General features: G+C 35.9%; 1 protein-coding gene across 1 annotated transcript; it reads right to left on the minus strand.

Moving 5' to 3' along the window:
* Positions 1-1,695: 1,695 nt before the first annotated feature.
* LOC110452840 (BSD domain-containing protein 1-like) lies at positions 1,696-10,163 on the minus strand. The gene is made up of 9 exons (XM_021501549.1): positions 10,123-10,163; positions 9,936-9,990; positions 8,759-8,872; positions 8,151-8,288; positions 7,218-7,388; positions 6,338-6,482; positions 5,504-6,055; positions 4,723-4,859; positions 1,696-3,940 (listed from the first exon to the last, which is right to left on the minus strand). Exons 1-9 carry the CDS (start codon positions 10,131-10,133, stop codon positions 3,914-3,916), a joined length of 1,350 nt encoding a protein of 449 aa, XP_021357224.1. The 5' UTR covers positions 10,134-10,163; the 3' UTR covers positions 1,696-3,913.
* Between the last annotated feature and the right edge of the window lie 5,024 nt (positions 10,164-15,187).

Here is a 15,187-nt window from a genome sequence, read left to right on the forward strand (position 1 = left end):
CAGTGATCACTGTTACCTTACTCTAAAGTAACAACTAGAGATCTATAGTGATCACTGTTACCTTACTCTAAAGTAACAACTAGAGATATGCAGTGATCACTGTTACCTCACTCTAAAGTAACTAGAGATCTGTAGTGATCACTGTTACCCTACTCTAAAGTAACAACTACAGATCTGTAGTGATCACTGTTACCTCACTCTAAAGTAACAACTAGAGTTATGTAGTGATCACTGTTACCTTACTCTAAAGTAACAACTAGAGATCTGTAGTGATCACTGTTACCTCACTCTTAAGTAACAACTAGAGATCTATAGCGATCACTGTTACCTTTCTCTAAAGTAACAACTACAGATCTGTAGTGATCACTGTTACCTCACTCTTAAGTAACAACTAGAGATATGTAGTGATCACTGTTACCTCACTCTTAAGTAACAACTAGAGATATGTAGTGATCACTGTTACCTCACTCTTAAGTAACAACTGGAACACTGACAGGTCAGTAAGGGCCCCGTCTTGTGGCAATATATCCCCAATAATCATCAACAAGCGATCTGCCCATATAGCTGAGCTTGACGTTTGACATTTGGACTTCAAAAAGAATCGCAAGAAAGCATTTAACATGTACTATGATGTGGGTCTTGTTTCCTTCCACCTCCATATTTGCTGGGCTAACAGAAATGTAAATACCGGAGCAATACTCATTTGTTAGCTTTGATTTGTTTTATTTCACCTTATATACCTCCTCCATCAAGAGCCAGGGTCAAAGTCAGAGATCCACTTTGTCTTTGATCTTTGGACCCAAATGAACTTGACCATTAAACCAGTGACCCTGATCTTTGGTCAGTTGACTTATTCTTTAATTCACACCAACTTTTACTTCTTAATATCATAACAAAATGTTCATCAGTAAAAATACAAAACTTGACCTTGACCCTTTGGACCCTGTGACCTGGACCTAAGGTACAAAATGTAACCTTGACTTTTGACCCAGTGACCTTGATCTTTGGTCAATTGCTCCTTCTTTAATTCTGAGCAACATTGCTTCAAAGTGTCATAGCAAAATGTTCACCAGTGAAAAGCTACAAAATTTGACCTTGACCCCTGACCCGATGACCTTGACCTTAGGTCAGTTGACTCCTTGTTTAATTCTGATCGACTTTGCTTCATATTAGACATAATGTCATAACAAAATGTTCATCAGTGAAAAAGATGTAAAATTTGACCTTGACCTTTAAACCTAATGACCTTGACCTTTGACCTTTGACCTTGACTTTTTACCTCAATCTTTATTTTTGTGAACTGAACATCTTGACCAAGTTTCATGTACATCGGTCATAAGATACCAAAGTTATCAGCCAAGAACAGAATTTGTGGACGGACAGACAGACAGAGTGATTACTATAGGGCACCCGTATCTCCGATATGGGGCCCTAACTAGAGATATGTAGTGATCACTGTTACCTTACTCTAAAGTAACAAATAGAGATATGTAGTGATCACTGTTACCTTACTCTAAAGTAACAAATAGAGATATGTAGTGATCACTGTTACCTCACTCTAAAGTAACAACTAGATATTTAGTGGTCAGCGTTACCTCACTCTAATATAAGGTAACAAAAACAGACCATGGTTATCTTGCTTTTAATTAATCAGTTTCCTGTTTTACTACTATCAGTCCATACACTATAAACACATTGTAGATGTGAAGGTTTTATTGACACCAGTAAGACATCAGTAACAAGTACTTGTATAATATATTAACAGACTTTTGTACATAGATAGGTACCACACCCCTGTGTATCACAATTCACAACACATGGGACACGAACATGTAAATAATAATATTAACAGAACCAAATAAAAGTATTTAAAAATGAAGCACTTAGAAAGGAACAAAATTAATACCTGTTATTTTGTCCTGAAAAAAGGAAACAAGTAAATCAAAATAGAGGTACACAGCATCTTTTATCATAATTTACACATATGTATCTCATATTTCTTTTCTGAATTGAAAATTTTCAGGATCTGACTTGTGGATCTGTCAAGCACAAATTCAATTACAAGACTGTAAATGATTTCAATTGTGGAGGTAACTATAGCATTTGTTTCCTTTTCAAAGATCATATTTGTCATTTACCTGCAGAATAAATATTCTCTATCTTAGATAACTGTATGGTTTAACTTACAACACCAATATTTGTGTAAGTCAAATATGACTGGGTTTTAACAAAACAACTATATAGCAAAAACCTTAAATCTTGCTTAAACATAATAAAATAGATTCAAATATTTTCATCTATTATTAGCAATGAAATCCTATGAGTTGATAGTTTTATTTAGACCTGAACAACAGAAATGTAAATATATAGTGGATGTCATGGAATTAAGATTTTTATAACCATTTGTGTGAGTTAACATCATGTATAACCTCCAAGCTTCTGTATGTTACACATAATAAACAACTCTAACCACAACAGAAATTAAGCATCCGAGGGCCTCCTGTGCCGCTCGGCCACTACCCCCATCCTTGCAGTGAATAATGATAGGCCAGCCACCACCCTCCACCTGTAGCCTGCAATCAGAAGGGCTACGGCACTGACAAGCACATCCACAATCTGAGGTCAGGTCAATCCCTACCTCCACCTTACATGCAACCAGGTTTCTCTGTTGTTTAACTGGTAATATATAAAATCAACATAAATCTATGATTCACCCTATCCAAGGACTTATAAGGGAAAATGATATAATAAAAAAGATAACTTAAATAATTTGACAATCAAGAACAGCAATATACATGTATTAGGTCTAACATTCTGAGATGGATGATTTGAAAAACTCCAATGCGTCATGGGGAAAGTGTATATGTCTCCTTTACACTACCGGGTAATCATGAATGACTACCGTGTGGGTTCGTCTCCTCTACACTAATCATGGATGACTACCGTGTTGGTTTGGCTACTCCAGTAATGGAATGAAACAGCATCATCATCAGAATACTTTTGTATATACTGAACACTTTCAATTAAATCAATCATCATTAAGATGTATTTATGTACACAAAATGCCGAAGCGAGATTGATTCCAATATTCTTGAGTAAGTGGTACTTATTTGACACTTGAGATTTTGAAATCGTCCATTCATCAGTCTCTCTAATTAACCATCAGGATCCTACTCCATCCTTGCACAGTAAGATTGGATATTCACAGCCATAGTTGATATTTTTCAAAAATTATTTCAAGCGATGACAGTGCTTTAACAGTAAATAGCATGATTGGACAAGAGGAAGCGAAATTATCCAACACTGTCATAGAACATTGTCAATTCAGACTTCAAGACAAATGAGAAAACTCGATTTCTGATAACATATGTATAAGAATTTCATCACTTTAATTATTTTCAGTCCCACACATTATTTTATTCACGACTATTGTTCATAGATTAATTGTCTGAAATAGCAAGGTTCAACTGTACATAATAAAATTTCATTCAATAACAGTCCCTCTACTGCAGCATTCATAGATCCTACTAGCAGGTATGTATCATCATTGCACAAACTTTCAAAGAACTCTTATGGATCTTGAAAATACTTCTAAAATCAAGTACATATGTACATTTTTGTACAGGAAGACATTCCAAGAAAACCACTATTGATGTCTTTGTGGAAAAGATCCAGGAAGCAGAATGTTTCTCTTAGCTTGGTCCCTGTATTGTACTACAAATGTATTGTTAAGTACAAACATGGTAAAATGCTGATAACTAATCCACCTAGTTCTGATACCATATATAAATGTAATCTATAGCGACTCTAACCAATGTATCCACATTTTTTTAAGATTATGTGTTATCTACCAAATTTGTCTCCCTTTGTCTGATTTCTTTGTCAACACTTGTCATTGTCAAAGTTGTCAGCTTCATTCCCAGTTCTCCCAGTCCTCACCCTACAAAACATCAAAACCATCAGTTGTAAAATTTATCAACATGCTGAAATAGCTGAGGGATAATTGATAGAGATATAAGGAAAAATTGAAGATATGGAAAGGAAGGTTTGTTGTGAAAAAGATCTTGGAACACTGATTTTTTGAATGTGTCACAAGCATTAATTTATGATAATGAATCAGTATGCGTTCTCTGGGTTTTTTCCAGTGAAAATATTGGCAAAATAAAACCCTTGCTCTTTGACCGTAACACATTTAAAGCATGCCAAATTGACATTCTTTACACAAAGACGCTCCACTAACTCATTTTACTCCTACATTCACTGGGTTTTTTCCTCTGAGAATCTTGGCAAAATAAAACAATTGCTCTTTGTCAGTAACAAAATTAAAGCATGCCAAATTGACATTCTTTACACAAAGACGTTCCACTAACTCATTTTACTCCTACAAAACTTTGAAAACCTGTTTATTTAGAAAATTATTAAGTTGAGAATGGCTAGAACAATTTCATTTAACTCCAAGAAAGTATTTCACTTACATCAAACCCGAATGTTTTGAAATCTAAAATAGTTTGACACTCATCAGAATATTGCTAAAAGCTTTATTTAGAAATTGATTTTCACCCGAAAAAATGGTCTACATGAGTTTTTGAGAATTGGTCACATGTATAGGAATCGGCCAATGTGATTGCAAGAATTTTTATTCAAGCAAACAACAAATCTTTATAATCGAAGCATCATCTATTACATAATTTTCAAAATTGGTCAGTGAGTATAAGAACTTACCACATCACCGGTTAGTTTAGTGTAGTCTGCTGCTGATAAGTTAAGTTTTTTGGCAATCTCATCAGCAGCTTTCATGTCTTCTTCAGTAAGTTCTACATCAAAGTCCTGTTCCCAGTCATCATCAGTACTCACACCGTCTGTAACAGGGTATATAACATCACATAACATTCATAAGCCTGCTATCAACCTATTAGTATATCTTGTTCTTTAGTGTCCACAACAAATTCAGAGGTGTATGGAAATTGGTGATAGGGAGATTTCTGGATGGATTCCAAGTGTACACAGATATGAATTTATAAAGAGGACAACTCTCAATCTTTTTTTTTTCATCAACAATTCTATTGGACAGCACTTACCATTCTTTCATTAAGCTTTAAGGATTCCTACATTTCATACTGTCCAACTCTGAGGGATGGATGTTGTGTAGGTCAGTACTCACTTTTCTTTAAATTATAATTTTTAAGAGACTCCCACTCACCATTCTGTCCAACTCTGAGAAGTGGATAATGTGTTGGTCAGTACTCACCTTTCTTTCCATTAAACTCTCGGAAACTCCTACTTTCCATTCTGTCCAACTCTGAGGGATGGATGTTGTGTTGGTCAGTACTCACTTTTCTTTAAATTATAATTTTTAAGAGACTCCCACTCTCCACTCTGACAGCAGTATGTAGGACACAACAGTACCCATATTTCTTTCTGTCTGACTGACAGAATAATCCATTAACTTACCTTTCAATTGTATTCCATCCAAACGTGGACAGGTCGGTTGGGTAGTACTCACCTTTCTTTCCATCCGACTCGGAGGAGGGCGAGTCCCGGTCAGGGTTGACTACTACTACATCCCCTTTCTCCTTCACGGAGATCTCCAGAGAAGAACGATCACCATGTGTCATATTTTCACTGTCATTTACATCAGCTTCTGTTTTTTCTTCTTTTAAAAGTTCTGTTGTTATTTGCTCATCTGGACGACAATCACTGTCCCCCTCAGGTTCAGTTTTTGAGTCCTGTTCTGTTTTCTTTTCATTCACGGAGTCATTATCACATTTTTCTTCCTTTTCCTTAGCACTTCTTTCGACCTCTTCATTTTCTTTGGGGATACTTGTTTCATTGTTTATAACAGATATATTTCCTTGTTGCAAAGATTCATTAATTGCTTCAGAAGTCACTGTCTCGTCTTTAGAAGTACCCACTCCTCGTAATTCTGGTTGGGTTTCCTCAGGTTCTATATCTACCTTGTCTGGTTTGGGAGCCAGTCTTTCCTGATTGGAGACATCCAGGGAATGTGCACCTTTCACCTTTTCTTTACTACCCCCCACTTCCTCATCATCGCTTTCTGGAACACACAGAATCAAATTTAGTATACCAATGTAATTCACTAATTATGTTGAGTACCAAGAGTGAAATTATCCGCTGAACCAAAAAATGAAGAAGTACAATTTTATCATTAAGAGTTCAAAAGTATTTTTTCACTGCAGGATCACAAATATATGACTGATATCTAACAAACTACAATCAAGGTTCATGTCAGAACAGTGAGTTGTGGCAGGTTATATAAATGTAGCACTATCCTGAAGGCAGACAAGGGCAAAGTGATGGGTTGACAATGATTTCTTACCATCCCAGCTGATAGAATCTTCCTTAACCTCTGCCCTCTCAGCCCTCTTCATCAGGGCCAACTTGCGTGCCTCATCTAGATGAAGTTGGTTCACCTTGTAGAAATATCTCTGCCAGAAGTCTGCATGTGAGATTTCTGACGGCACCTGGTATGATGGGAAAGTTGTTGAAATTTCTACAGTATATCTCTTTCACACATCTTAATAATATTATAATATATATAGTGATAGCCATGATCTAGTTCAAGTTTTTTTTTTAAAATTCTTCCAATAAGAATACTGTCAATTAAAATGGTGACATTTTTATGAAAATCTTTTCAAATTCAAGAGTACATCAATGTTTTGATTTTTACTTCATACTAAAGTTGAGAAATTAATACTGTTCTAAAGATCATCTCTCTCTATATATATATGTATTACTGTATTGATAATTGCATACACAATTTACCACAATTTCTGAGATCAGTTGGCTATGTTGTAACTAAGAACTGTTATCTCATCTACAGGCCAATTTTTTAGGTGTATCATAACTTGTATGATTGTGTCATATCAACATAAAAATATCAAATATCCTTGTGATATTAACTAAATGACAAAGAGAAGAACACAGCGACCTGGTACTTTCATCTCTTTAAAGACTCTTCAAGGGAAGAGTGTTTATTTGATATACATCATACACATTTAAAGACTCTTCAAGGGAAGAGTGTTTATTTGATATACATCATACACAATCATGTAGACAGGAACAACACAAAACAGAAAATGATGATGTCATTCTGAACAATGCATAATGATGTCATTCTGAACAATGCATAATGATGTCAAAACTTCAGTATTGTATACTGTTCATTCAAATGCTGACCATCTCTGTTTCATAATTACCAGTTTTGTGTACAATGCTCGGACTTCAACTTTGGATACCAAGAGTTCTGATACATCTCCTTTCACCTCATCCATGCTGAAGGTTTTCACCCACTCCTGAAACGCTTCTGGGTCTCCAGAAGGCTTGTTGCAGTATGTACCAGGATCAACTTGTACAGCATGAAGCCGAGCCTATAATACAAGGGTCCTATTCATAAACTCATTGATAACTCAATTTAAGTCAATACATTTGTATAACTGCATCTTCAGGAGTGTTAAATAAGTCAGTTGAGGCATATAATACAGTAAGATTGTTTAGCTTTAATTTTGGAACTATCAGATAGAATGTCATGGGTATTACATAAGCTCTGTCATTAAATGTTTCAGTATTGTAAATCTATTATTTTTTGTATACCATGGTACGGTATGTGCAAATCATTTAATGACTATTAAAATCTTTGAAAATATGAATTCTTAAAATGAAATATAACACCTGTGTTTTGGAATAATCTAATACTGGTGATGCAAAAATATTATTTGAAGTAATGAGGTATAAGGAAATTCTGCCTAATGCTGAAGTGATTGGCTTGCAGAGGTTTAAACACCAAATTTGTTTCATTTTTATTTTTATTTCTCCGAGTTAACTCCAACTGCTGGAAGTAATTTGTAAGTAGATATTTTATTCATTTAAATTTACAGACATCAAATATCATCAGAACTTTAACTAGCAAGAAACATTATGTTTGGAACTCATTCATGATTGGTTTTGTTTTGTTTACCGTCCTATTAACCGCTAAGGTCATGAACACTTTGGGGAATTTAGAAAAAAAGTAAAGTTACTAATGTTAATTCCAACTACAGATCATTGATTGTGAGCACGTAAGACAATCACACATCATATACCCGAGTGTTTTATATGAGAAACAGTGAATGACATATCATATGTGGAATTACCTTAGCCCTGTCAAACATTGGATCAGTGGTGGGTACAGGTATTGGCTTATCATATTTGTCTTCTGCCTCCACTACGAGTGACTTTGTTAGATCTTCCAGAAACGATGCAAATCCATAGCGTGGACCACCTTCTTTTTCCTTATCATAAAGAAATACAGTGTGTTATATGTACTTATGCTATAAAATTCAACATATTTTTACTAATATTTATATATAATCAACATAAATTTTCATTTATTACATTTGGTAGAGGTGTCATCATTCATTGCAATGCGGTTTTACCACCTCTTTTTGCATTCAATTTTTTTCACATAAACACATTTTCAGTTCTAAGTATCTATGGAGAAGTTCATAAACCAGTAAAAATGGAAACAAACAAAACATTTGAAACATCATACACACAAATGGAGAATATTTGGCAAATTCATGTGAGTATGCAGCATAATTCCCTCAGCTCAAACTCAAACAAAAGAAAATTGCAGTAATCCAGGTGTATTGAATTATTTATTGCCTAGGTCAGGACCATACTATTTTTTCACGTTAATAATTAGTTCATTTCATTAATTTAACTCAGACAAAGTGGTCAGTAAGTAGCTACAGAATATTACCTTCATTTCCTTCATTTTCTCTGAAGTCATTGCCATCACCTGAGAGGTGTCCTGTTGCATGGTACATGTATAGTCAGATAGGTCCTTCTTCACCATCTCGATGGCAGAGACCGACTGAAAAACAGTAAATCACCTTAACCTTTGATACTTTTAATCAAAATTTTGTATTGAATTTTGTAGCAAGACAAAAAACTTCAACGGGCGAGATCCTCAACTTCTTGACAAATCCTCTAATAGTCTGTATTATGATTAAGACAGCGTCACTGGCAAACAATCAGTGGCGCGTATAATGAACATCACATACAAGAGATCCTACACTATTTCATATTATGTTGGTATTTAGTTTGGTCAGAATTAAATGAAAACAGAGCCAAACTTTTTAATAACCCTCCATGGCCACATCTAGTGGTTCCGGGTTGTTTCGACCGAAATCCCATTCGCCCTACTAGGTTGTTTCGCTCTAAAACAAAAATATAGGAGAGACACATTGCTTGGTATTTTCTTTCAATTTTAGTAGTTTTAAGTCACCAATTAAGTTTTCTTAGTCTTTGATATCATTAAAATCAATTTCATCAAAAAAAGTGCTTGTCTTGTGTTTGAGCAAGTGTGACAAACGGCAGCTGTGAAAAGCTGACTCCGCTCTCACATAATCTACATGAAATATACTTAACACCAATGCAGAAAGTCATCAATAATTTTAGTTGATATATTTAAATATTATTTATCATATAAGCATATAAATTACATTTTTTATGGCGAAACAACCTAGGAACGGGATTTAGGGCGAAACATGTACGTCTTATATTTTCTCTTAGCAATGTTTAGCAATATTCAGTTACCAGTGTCAGCTTATAAAAAAAAAAATCACAATGAATCATTTGTTAATAAGATATCGATTAACCCATTAACACAATCAATACTTGCAGACCATGTAAATGAAACGGTCACTTGCATTTGAAGTCGTATAAAAATAATATATCTGTTTATAGCCTCCAAGTCATCATTCACTAACCGACAAAAAGAAATTCTATCTGTCTACTGGCCACGGTAATATAAATTAACAGAGCTCGAACTGATAAGAAACATGCTTTTCGATGCGTTACGGCAACAACAACGCAAATAGCAATGTCTCGCAAGTCATCCATCATGCCATTTGTAAACATGACGTAAGAAATACCTTTTCCTTGGCCGTCTGGAGCCAGCTCCCCCACCAACTGCCACCGTCATCTTTTCTGTAACATGAAAATTGAATATGCTAATAAACAGTTATATTAAGTTCATAACTAAACAAACTATCAATTATGTCCGAAGGTCTATGCCAAGTTTGTAAATATTTGTTTCACTTTGTGTTTTTGACATCTTACCCGTCCGCCATTTTGTAATCTCTATGAACATAGAACAAGTATTGACGTTAAGATCAGTATAAATAACTAGTTTTGACATCATTATATTGTACATTTATTAAAAAAAACTTGATAAAGAATGATTTAGTTAAAAATTTAGTTATGTTTCTTAATGAGGATCAAATGCGTTGTATATTGTTATAGTTTAGAGATTAGACGCTCCTACCGCTAGATGGCGCTTTCTATGTTTATCAACATCGACACGTGCCATTGTAATACCTTATACCCATGCCACCACCCACTGACTTCCGTGGCCCGTTAGTATTTCTTTTCTCAACCATCCAGGTGCATTTTTTTGTCATATAATACATCCTTTCAATCAATAGAAACAAATGCATGTGTTTGACCAGCATATTTGAATATGTTTTTAAATATGCTGTCGTGCTGGCTGAGAATCATAATTTATTATTTATCAGGTGATACAGAGACGTATACTACATGCATTATACGTCTCTGGGTGATACATTTGTATTTATTTATTTATTTATTTTTATCTAAAATATTTTATTGCCTATTTTAATCAGCAATGGGATTGGCCACAAGTTGCGAAACAGATACGGGGCTCTCCCTATCTACTGTAACGTATGAACGTAGTGTAAGCTTGATACAATGTAAATAGTTTTAAGCCCTGCGCAACCGGAGTCCGTTGCTGACAGGATATTCTGCTGGCAACGTATCAATTGAGAAGAGGACATTCAGACGTCTCAAAAATCTCAAGCCTTCTATCGATGTTCAACTACAATCAGAAAACAGGCGATATCGTGTTTACAAATAGGTATCGTATTAAACCGAGACGTATATATGCTACTTATATGTATATGAATTAAACTAGATGAAGAGACTTTGTCTCCACAGCTTGAACAAAAACAATCTTATCCAAGATCTCAGCTGGTCCCCACGTTTTGATCGTCAATTGATGCCGATCTGTCCGTGAAAAAAAGAACACTTTGTTTCCCCAAAAAGTAGGCCTCCCATGGACATGTGCTCAGTATAAAAGAAAACTTCTAATCATAAGTTATCTACATCTTATTGAGTCACACTAGTATTTCATACGATAAAGTATGTTTTGCAAGATTCCTCTTTTATCTATGTTGTTCGATCCTCTCTGTTTTCTCATTAATTCTAAGCCTTTTCTTATTTATTCGTTTGATTTGTATCCCCCCCCCCCCAATAAATGACCATATTAATGAATTGTTACTACGTATTCCAGGTGCGTGTTAACATAGCCAGGGTTATAAATAAAACCAGGTCCGAAAGATAACTCTATCATTGGATTAGCTCTGGTTGCGTCATTTATCATCTGAGCCGAAGTTTAGTTGTCATCAATCCTTTCTTATTATGTTTATGTTTTTATCCCCCGCAATTTGTGTGCGTCAATTAATTGACATATTGGGGGTGGGGGTTGGGGGCTTATTATGTTCTGATCAATAAGCAAATCAGAAGTCGGTAGCTTAATTAATTATGCGGCATTATGCAGACGTCGAAACCTGATACTTAATTGACAATAAATCAATCAGATGTTGGAAGTCTCATTATATGTACGTTAATATGCAGGCATCGATTGGTCAAGTTTAAGTCTAAGTTTGATTGTTAGTTTGCTGCGTGTATATTTGGTACAAGTATTGAAAAATACGTCTACTTAAAACTGCATCAATGAACAACTGATATACCAGTAACATTCCACGAAACTTACTTGTTATTGACGGAATTGAAGTGATTTGCATTCGACCATCATGTAGTACGATGATATTTTGGCATTGTTTCTTGTTTCCATCGATTTGTACTAATTCACTATAGTCTGTCCGCTCAGTACCATTTACAGTGTGTTTTATTAGGATTCCCACGAATTTATGTCTTCTACATACGATGTTCTGGCGTATAATTTCCATCATCAGCAAATAGTTTGACTAGAAAAATATATATAACAGGAAGTGTATTTAGGACACTGTTTAATGCTATATTTCTATTGTTCCATGCTGGTGAAAGCTCCTCATCTACAAAAATGGTTTCTCTGTAATTCAGTACATTCCAGTTTATAGAGTAAAAGGAGGTGACACACTTTGTCAAATGCCTTACTGAAACCTAGGTACATCTCTATAGCAGCAGTCACTCTACGTCCGAGCTTTCGGGCTTAGCCCTTCATCAGAGCTTGGATGGTCCTCACCCTTATGTCACATCAATATTTGAATACAGAAATACTGAAACCTATATGTATTATATCGATGCTTTTCCTTGTACGCAGCTTCTGACAAGTCTTTTAAAGCTTCAATGATACGAGTTGTACAAGAGAATCAATGATCTAGCTAGAACCACAGTGTGTTTGCTAAATAGGTTGTTTCGGTTCATATGCTTTATTAGTTTGTCCCGGGTGATTTTTTGTACTACTCCGCATGGTACGTCCCTATCATCGATCCACTTCGTCTTTAAATATAGGACATGTGTTATCTTTTACCATGCAATTGGTAATCTTCCTTCTGTATTTTGTCATAGAAAACTGTAAGGACTATTCCAAGACTCCATACTTTAGACTATTAGTTTCAAATTAATATATTGTAAGGTCCTTGAAGTCTGTTATGGTTTATTTGTACCATGACATTGATCACCTGTTCTTCTGTTATGGTTATATTTTAGCGGTAATTCGCATGTCCCATCTTCTATTGTGGGACGATTGTCTGTATTGAATAAAAAAAAGTATCTAGCGAAATATTTGTTCAGCGTGTCTTCGAATTTCGTAATTGCTTGATTCACTGAATCTTACAGGATATTGCCAGTGATCATGAGTGATACGACTTTGGGTTTTAGAGGGTTCGTCCTTAAACTACCCTAGCTGTTGATATGACGTTAAACCCTATACACCAACCAACGTACAATAGTTTGGGGTTGGTTGTCACTATTTCTTGAAGACCTTTCCCAAAAGCGTACTTGACGAATTAAATGGTTAAATATGCTGTCTTCATGGCTTCCTAAAATGAATAAAAGTTCTCCGTGTAAATATCGTTTTTGTTCGAATGTTTACGCGAGATTCCTTGTCAGTATACCGTAGCTTGGTTTTGGAATCCTTGTTTACTATTATTTTTTATGGAATGCTCTCTCACGCAAACTTTAATGTTTCAGCTTGATTTGTTTGCAGAGATAATATATAGGATTAGGTTATCATGAACTTTGCCCGAGTTTCCTCAGGCCCTGACACCAGACTTATATCAGGGGCAGAGGAATCTCAGACTATCATGAACTTTTTTTTTTTTTTTAATTTTGGATCAATCAATGCATACATAAAAAATTAGAGTGAAGTTGAAAGAAAGTGAAATATGGTATAAGACCGACTGAGCATGCGCGAAACTGCCAAGGCGGTTTTTCTACTCGGCTCTCAAAATATTTGAAGATTTACATCGAAACATAGAATTATTCATCACCGTTGCAGCAAATGTGTTTTGTGTGCTAACTATCAAGGACTAAGACACGAAACTGTGAGTACAAAATGTCGAACTTTGAAAATAACGCCAGATTTGAACCTATCAGCGAGCTGTTCACGGAACCGCCATTAGCGTTCTTTAGAGAACGTGACTTTTTCGGGGAACGGAGACCGAATCCCTCTGAATTCATAACCCATCCCGAAATGTATACTGCTCTCGCTGAAGTTATAGATCCCACCCATATCATTGGACTGCAAAGAATTAGAGGGTTATGGCGCATCTACGTTGACAACCTAGATGATAAATGTGAACTCCTTTCATCGGGTTTCCCGCTAAGGGGGCACACCATGGGCGTCCTTAAAACCAACCCAAACCGTTTTGATAACGAAAACACCACAAAGGTCAGAGTAAAAGACATCCCTCTGTCTGCGGACGATGGACAGATTGACCGGTTCTTTATTTTGAAAGGTCTGGAGACGATAGGTAATATCACCCGAGAGAAGCTCCGTATTAACGGAAAACTCACGAACTGTGAAACGGGTGATAGAACTTTATTGATTCTTTCACGCACGCTTACAAATCACATCCCAAAATTTGTACAAATTGGCAGATACAAAGCCAGGGTATCCTACTATGGACAGGTAGTTTCAGACAACATGACTTGTTCGAAATGTCTCCAAGATGGCCACACATTTCGTCAATGTCCAAATGACTGGAAATGCCGGTTGTGTAACCAATCCGGACACAAACAATCAGAGTGCCCATCACCCTCTGAGGTACCCCAGTCTGACGGCATTACCAGCGAAGCCGAGAACCGTGACGAGATAAACACCAACGAAAATGAAAACGTACGTGAAGACGACTACGACAGTGATCATAGCTCCGACAACGGCCCGCTCCCTCAAAACACTAATATTGACACGCTCATCCCTGACAGTGATGCACATAAAGAGCGTCGTCAAATCAAAGTGTCCACAGGAAACAGACGCGTTGTAACGGGCAAATCCAATAAGGTCGCGACACCGTCCTCGGTACCCAACAAAGCGCCTGGACAAAAGTCAGGACAAGGCCGGACCCCACCAACCCCAAGTGAAGAGCTAAACACAACAACAAAAAAGGTTAACTCAGGCTCAGGTCCACCGACCGCCGGTAATAAGCGAAAGCCAAGTGGTACCAGCGGTCGACCCTGATCCGACACCATGTCTAACCTGTTATTTGGTTATATTGAACTGTTTATCGCTTTATGGACTAATGAGAATGACAACGATTTACACAAAAATGAACGCTTGGAAACTGAATATGACGATACTAATGATAAATGTCGTACTCGAAGTATGGTACGAGTCGGACAATCTTTATATGAAACAAAAACTTGAATCTTCGCTAATATACATGTACATGGGTGTGTATAGATATGTACATGTATGTTTATGGGAAGGAGTACAAACTATTACTACATGTAGTTTGTACATACTTGTATCCACAATTCTATACTACCTAAATGTACTAGTTTTAAATTTAAAGACAGTTGTAACTATACTAAAAAAAGAATCTCAACATTACATGTATGTACTTAAAATCACATATCTTACAGATGTTCGTAGGTACGTCTC

This window comes from Mizuhopecten yessoensis, unplaced genomic scaffold, assembly GCF_002113885.1.
Source record: "Mizuhopecten yessoensis strain PY_sf001 unplaced genomic scaffold, ASM211388v2 scaffold6913, whole genome shotgun sequence".
In the NCBI taxonomy this organism is placed as follows: domain Eukaryota; kingdom Metazoa; phylum Mollusca; class Bivalvia; order Pectinida; family Pectinidae; genus Mizuhopecten; species Mizuhopecten yessoensis.

Coding starts and splice junctions, on each gene's coding strand:
- LOC110452840 (XM_021501549.1), bottom strand. Junction 7,389..8,150: donor CAATGTTTGACAGGGCTAAG/GTAATTCCACAT, acceptor CTTGTATTATAG/GCTCGGCTTCATGCTGTACA. Junction 6,056..6,337: donor AGATTCTATCAGCTGGGATG/GTAAGAAATCAT, acceptor TGTGTGTTCCAG/AAAGCGATGATGAGGAAGTG.